This window comes from Octopus sinensis, linkage group LG5 (genome assembly GCF_006345805.1).
Source record: "Octopus sinensis linkage group LG5, ASM634580v1, whole genome shotgun sequence".
NCBI lineage: Eukaryota > Metazoa > Mollusca > Cephalopoda > Octopoda > Octopodidae > Octopus > Octopus sinensis.
The window spans coordinates 26,988,839-26,996,338 of NC_043001.1; the positions used below are offsets into that span (position 1 = coordinate 26,988,839).

Sequence of the window (7,500 nt, forward strand, 5' to 3'; positions counted from 1 at the left end):
TTGAACAGACAGTAAACAACCAGAATGATTGACTTCAGAGTGTATCTGGCTCTGTCAAGAGTAGACTCATAAATCAACGTCAAAATCCACAGTCAGTTATGGTTTTGGTGGCTGTGACACTCACTGGAAGGTCTCTCATTTTTGTGCTTTCTGGTGTCGAAAATTAATGCCCATCAATACATTAGGGACATTCTGGAAGCTGAACTGCTTCCATGTGCAAATGAGCACTTTCAAGACACACCTTGGAGCCTCCAACAGGACTTGGCACCATACCACAGCTCCAAACAAACAACACTGGATTCAGAAAAAAACATTCTGTCGTTCACAGGCAATGATGTATGGCCCTCTAGGAGCCCCAAACTCAGCCTGTTGGATTTTTCTATTTGGTCCATTTTGAAGACAAGGGTCTCAAGCACTCCTCATGCTTTGCTCAACACTCTGAAGGCAAAACTGCACCAGGATTGGGCTTTGATTCCGCAAGAAAAGTTGTGTGCTATGTGTTAAACATTCACACCTAGACTTAAGGCTGAGATTTGAAACAAAGGAGATCATATTGAATAAATGTGGTAGTGTCATAATTGGGTTTCTTTTACCATTGCATTGCAACACTCGGATTTGAAACAACAATATTTGGTTTTGGCAAAATTGAAAAAAGCTGATTGTTTTAATTTTGGGACATCCTGTATATAAAGGATACCATGTAGCATATGGTCTGACTTGCTACTGTCTGAACCAACTCTGTTACCATGAAATAATAAGAAACTTTGTATTAAAGTGGAATGAATGTGTTAGGTAAATTGCACCAGTTACTTTTAAACTAAATTAAGTACTGTGTGGTTAGAGGTAAGCTCCAAGTGACTTCAGCTTGCAATCTTGATTGGATAAGCTTACTAGTAGCAATTTCACTTCATTTAAATCAGAAATAGTCTTTCATTTTAATAGTGTTAAGTTTTCATTGACAATGAAAGGTTACACAAATGATTCTACTTATTTCTCTTGTGCATCGGATAAAGAAATATTTATCAGTTTTACACACACTGACTGGAGTTACCTGTATCAGCCTAAAATAGTTCATGTTGCTTTTAATGTTACTCATACTTTCAGAGATTTTCCAGCTATTGTGATTGTATCAGGTTATAAGAAAATGCATTGGTTATATAATATTGTACAACACTATCATTTTCACTTACCCACAGTGGTTGTTGATGCTACAGTGGTTGTTGTAGGGAAAGTAGTTGTTGTTATAGCATCTCGGTAACATTGTACACCAACATCTTCTGTGTGGTCACAGTCATGTTCACCCTTAGTATTTCCATTACAAAATTCAATGCTATTTTCATTGCCATAGCAATTGACCTCATCATACCAAATAATACCATTACCCTTTCCATAGGTACCTCCTGGCAAAGCAATTCCTGATCTAGAAAGACATTAAGACATGGGATATAATAACAAAATCAGTACGAAATAACTGAAGGTGTAATAGAAATGAAGCCAAGATTTAAATAAATGATACATAAAAACTATCTTTTAGCCGTAAAAAATTCTTCCTTCTGTTGCAAATTGTTATAATGTAATTGTTACATACAATAAATAACATAACCAGACAACAGTAAACAACAATGTAACAAACTAACAAATCCCTTTACGAACCAACAATTAAAATTCCTTGTGAACTAACCAACTGACTTCACTGCAAACTAACACGAACTTCACTTGACTTTGAACTCTGAACTTGGATCACTACTGTTTATACTTTATTCGAACCAGTCTATCTCTTGCAAGGGGGCACTGTAACTCTCATCACAACATCAACCCTTTTGAGATTTTGACTACTGTAAGAAAGTGGAATTTCTTTTATTTTCATTTTATTCCTTTCCAGCACCCCTCCCATTTTTTTTGCTGTTGTATACTTAATTGTTGCCCAACTTTTAAGTTAGTATTGTTCATTGCACACAGCACATTTTCTTTTCGTTGTACTAAGCACTCTTGTTTTTTTTTTTGAAAATTTAATACCTTTTTGCTTAGGTATTACTTTCAGATATTCAGTCTATCTTCCTTTTCTGAAGCTAGTTCTACGGAGTTTAATATCTCTCAGTCCTGGCACTTCAAACATATCATAGAAGACTCCCGGTGGTATTACTCTTCATTCTACTGAATGTCCCATCTTTAATTAGTTAAAGTGTCTCATGTTCTGAAGTTTGTTCTTTAATTAAATACATCATGTTACCTAATCTTTTGACTACACAGCCATCCTCCCAACCTTCTTTACCGTTTTTAAATTTTTTTACTTTAAAATGTTTTGTAATATTTCTTGTATTTCCTTCAAATGTATTTTTTGTCTTTCCTTTATATGTATTTTTTCCTGGCAATAATTCATTGAAGATTGATTTTATTTTACACGTGAACATAAACTCTACTGGTAACTTTCCTGAATAAGTATTTGAATTTGGCATTATTCCATATACTCTCAAAAATTTTGTGTGTGCCTTGTCATTATCTAGTCCATTCCTAGCTTTTCTTAGAGCTCTTTTGAATATGTCAACAAATCTTTCCACCAGCCTATTAACCTCGGGTGGTAGGGTGGGGTAAAGATGTGCTTTATGGCATGTATTTTGCAGAAATTTCTTAATTCATATTCCTTGAATTGAGTTCCATTATCTGAAACTAACATCTCTGGAACACTATTTCAAGCCAATAAATCGAGTAGGAACTTTATTGTTGTCTTTGCTGTGCGTTTACTACATCTGAATACTTCTGGCCACTTTGTGTAGCTATCCACAATGATTAGATACTATGTGTGGTTCACTGGTCCAGTTTAGTCAATATGTACCCTGGTCCATGGCCTCTCAGTTTTTGTGCATAGACCTAGCTTGTATGAGTACTTGCAGAAACATTTTTCCTAATTTTCTCTTTAACTCTTCAGACCAATTATTTTTAGAGGGACAACCATTTACAATAGAAATTTATGGAGAGGTCCCATAAAATAAATAATTCCAACCAAACAGTACCACACAGATTGGTCACATTTTAACGACGAAGACTTTTGCTTTGCATGTTCTCCCTCAAAATGCGACATTAGTCCACATTTCACCTATGAAATATAATTTGTCGCCTGTTACGCTATGAGCAGATTCTGCTGTTTTTCTCAACATAGGTTTCCCTATTTTCTTCCATGTGTCTATATTTATTATTGAAATATCACTTCCAGTATCCAATTGAAGTTTAATATGTATTCTGTTTATTTTTACATGTACAAATTTTCTTATTTGGAAGTCAATTTTTGTTTCTGCTGAGAATACTCTGGGATTTTTATTGGTTAACCTTTGTAATTTTGTTCTGCAGTGTGAACTCTTGTGACCAATTCTTTTGTAACTGTAACATTTTTAATTTTTAAATGGACAGTCTTTTCTGAAATATATACCCCCATATCTATAACATGGATTAGGATGTGGCGCTCTTTTTTGATTGTACTTTACTGGTCGGCATATCTGTATTTTTGAGGAATCCTTTTCTTGAATTTTTTTCTACATCATGTTTCAGGTTTACCATTCTTTGGCATTCTTCTGCCACAGATTTTGAGGTTTGATCTTGGTTTGCTTGTTCCAATTTAGAAAGAATTCTTCCTCAAATTTCTATATCTTCACTTGCTGTAAGGCCTTGTATGAAAATAAGACACTTGAACATCTAAGGTGTAAGTTCCTTGATCTTAAAACTTTCACACATCCTGTTGACAGTTCCTGCATATGTGATAAAATCCTAATTCTCTTTTTTCACTATATTCCAAAACTCAATTTGAGTATTAAATAGAGAAGTTTTATCATCGAATGTGTTTGACAGTAATTCTATTGTTTCTTTTAAACAAATTTCCTTGTTTTTTTTTGAGGTGGGGGGGAATATGAAATTACAGTAATGTTCATGCTCTAATGAAGCTAATTTTTACAATTACAAACTCACTTTTTGTTTGTCTGGCCATGATTTGCAATCTTGCTTAAAAGTCTCCTTGTATCTTCTGTAGTATGATGCAAAAGTTATGCCATCCTCTGGGATATAACTAAATTTATTAATCAAGTTTGAAACACCATCTTGCGAAAACAAACTTCTTTCATTTTTGAATTTCTTTGAGCATAGCTCCAATAATTGTTGTTGCTGTTGCTGTTGTGCGAATGGTCTTCATCCCAGAGCTTGCAAGATGAGAGAAGTCCGAAACGTGGTCCTTTGCTATTCGTAAGACCCACAGAAGAGAAAGCAGGTCAACCCCCAACACTGAGAGCATCGACGGATAGATGAATGTGCATCCAGGCTCAGTGGTTGTGTAGGAAGACAAGAAACAGGAAGAAAGAGTGAGAGAAAGTTGGGGCGAAAGAGTACAACACCCCTGCTGGAGCCTCGTGGAGCTTTAGGTGTTTTCGCTCAATAAACACACACAACGCCCAGTCTGGGAATCGAAACTGCAATCCTCCAACCGCGAGTCCACTGCCCTAACCACTGGGCCATTGCACCTCCATTTGTTGTTGCTGTAGTTGTTGCTGTTATAGTTGCTTCTGCAACTCCTGTTTCTGCTCTTGTTGTTGCTTTTATAACTGTACCATAGAAGCTAACAGGTCTTCCATCATTTAACAAGTATCACAAATTGTTAAATAACCTATGTGAGCTTTGAAACCCTTGTTGGCAGATGTTGTAATGTAATTGTTACATACAATGAATAAGATAACCAGACAACTGCAAACAACAATCTAACGAACTAACAAATCTCTTTATTAACCAACAATCAATATTCCTTGTCAACTAACCAACTGACACCTTCTGACTTTACTGCAAACTAACACGAACTTCACTCAACTCTGAACTCTGAACTTTGAACTCACTCACATTATTACTATTTATACTTTACTTGGACCAGTCTAACTCTTGCAAGGGGGCATCGTAACTCTCATCACAGCACAAATAATTGTCCAAATTTACAAGGAACATTCTGAGGGCATATGACCAAGTGGTTAGGGTGTTGGACTCATGATTGTAAGATTGTGGTTTCAGTTCCTGGGTCAGGCAATGCGTTGTGTTCTTGAGCAAAGCACTTCATTTCATGTTGCTCTAATCCACTCAGCTGACAAAAATAAGTAAACTTGCAAGGGATCAGCATCCTCTTGAGTGGGATGGGGGAGTATTATACCACAGAATCTGGGAAACTGGCCCTATGACTATATGATCTTAGTGGTGGTGCATGGTTTAGTGGTAAGAGTGTCAGATTCATGATTGCAAGATTGTGGTGTTCAGTTCCTGAAACAGACAAAGACTTCATTTTATGTTGCTCAAGTCCACTCAGCCAACAAAAATTATTTCTGTGATGGGCCAGTGTCCTGTCCAGTGGAGAGTATGTATGCCAGAAAATCTGGGAAACTGGCTCTATGTATCTATATAACTTAGAAAGAAACTTTACCCTTTTACTCAAAACAAAACAGTATAAAATAGTAATGATTAGATACAAATTAGACAAAGAAAGATATCAATTAAATGAACTGCTTACTTATATCCCAGCTGCTTGCAAATGACAGTGGCCTCTTTGTTGTTAAAATTGTCATCACATATAGTACCAGTAATGTTATTGATGGTTATTTGAATCCTTCCATTACTAGGGTTAGTACCGTTGACTAATTTCACTGAAGCAGCTGTAATAAGTAACAGAAAAAAATAATTGCAGTGGTATCTCTAAATTATATATATATATATATATATATATATATATATATACCATCATCATCATCAACATCATCATCATTTAACGTCCGTTTTCCATGCTGGCATGAGTTGGACGGTTCGACCAGGGTCTGGGAAGCCAGGAGGCTGCATCAGGGTCCAGTCTGATCTGGCAGTGTTTCTACAGCTGAATGCTTTTCCTAATGCCAACCACTCCGTGAGTGTAGTGGGTGCTTTTTATGTGCCACGGGAGGCTGGCAATGGCCATGATCGATAATATATATATATATATATATCATTTATATAATATATATATATATATATATATAATATATATATATTATATATATATATTATATATATATTATATATATATATTATATAATATATATATATAATATAAATATAATTTATATATATACATCAAAGGAACGAAAAAAATCATTTCCTTCAAAGGGATGTAAAACATCTAATTCTAATTGTTTGTTATATCTTTTTATATTATATTATATTATATTATATTATATTATATTATATTATAATGTAAATAGATTTTTTTTGTATGTTAATAGTATTTCTCTATACACACAGTGAGTTTGGGATAGATTTGACAATTTTTTTTGTGTCACCTTTTCTCAAGAACAGCTTGATGAATTAGTGAACAGTCAATGGCATTGGTGAGCATAAAGATTAAAGTCACGGAGAAAAAGTTAGCTGACAGGCAGACTGGAAGCCATTTGAATATTGGAAGGGAGTTACCTGTATCATGATGATTTGCAGTGGGTATCAAAATGCTGATGTTACTTAGAATATTTCCCTGTCTGTATTGGGAAGGTGGAGGTTATTAGTGAAGCATGTCATGGTGTTGTTTGTATAGAGATCTATTTATCTTGTGCTTTAATGTTCACAAAAAGATGTGAGTAGGTTGTTGGTCAGTATATTGCTCTCTGTGAGTTTATTGTTCGATGAGCAATTTGATTAATATGTAGAAAATTTAACCTTTGTGTTTTATGGCAGTAGAATTTGTGAGCCATATTTTTATAAATATTTCTACAGTTAGGTTTCAAACACGGGTATTTTAGAATATATTATTTTAGGCCTCTATGCAAAAGTGGAGCATTATTAAATGTGAGCATATACTAATGCATAAGAACAGAAATAAAAATAACATTTGATTTAACAATATATTTATAAATTTAAAAAAAGGCATTATGTGAGTGTATGTAGGTTTGTGTGCTTACAACAGAAAATCTTTTGTGGGGACTTTGGTTGGAGATTGGGAAATTATATAAAAAATTCCCAATCTCCAACCAAAATAGGGAGGATGCATTAGTACAATGTTGGTAGGGTTTGTTATTATCTTGGTATGGTTATTTGTGCGTGTAAATAAATTCCAATCAACACTAAATAAAGTATTTTTCATTTTAATGTCCATATATGCTTGGAGAGTGATGTATCATTCTTCTTGTTTGAGTTGTTAAAAGTGTGTGTAATGGTTGTATCATATCTTGAACTGGTTTGCTATAAGTCCTGTATATGTAGATATAGTAGTTGATGTGTTTGTGGTTACTGTTGCACTATAGGTAATATTGCTTGAGAGATAATTTCCTTCAAGATAAAGATAAAGTCTGAAATTGCAATAGTTATTATGTGTGATTTGGATTTTTCACTTTTAGACCATTCTTGTTGGTTGTAATTAGCTACAGTTTTTCTAAAGTTGTTTGTAGAACTTGACAATTTTACACAGTTTTTGTATTTTAGATTGCCATACGGGTGGTTGGGAAGGAGTTTTTTGCAATATTT

General features: G+C 34.4%; 1 protein-coding gene across 3 annotated transcripts in view; it reads right to left on the reverse strand.

The window, feature by feature from the left end:
* LOC115211766 (atrial natriuretic peptide-converting enzyme-like) overlaps window positions 1-7,500 on the reverse strand; it is a 112,232-nt gene that overhangs the window by 12,844 nt on the left and 91,888 nt on the right. For all 3 annotated transcript variants that reach the window (XM_036503263.1, XM_036503264.1, XM_036503265.1), the window contains 2 exons: window positions 5,528-5,669; window positions 1,191-1,420 (listed from right to left, as the gene is read on the reverse strand). In XM_036503263.1, the coding sequence (XP_036359156.1) occupies window positions 1,191-1,420; window positions 5,528-5,669 (372 nt within the window). The remainder of the gene's footprint in view (window positions 1-1,190; window positions 1,421-5,527; window positions 5,670-7,500) is intronic.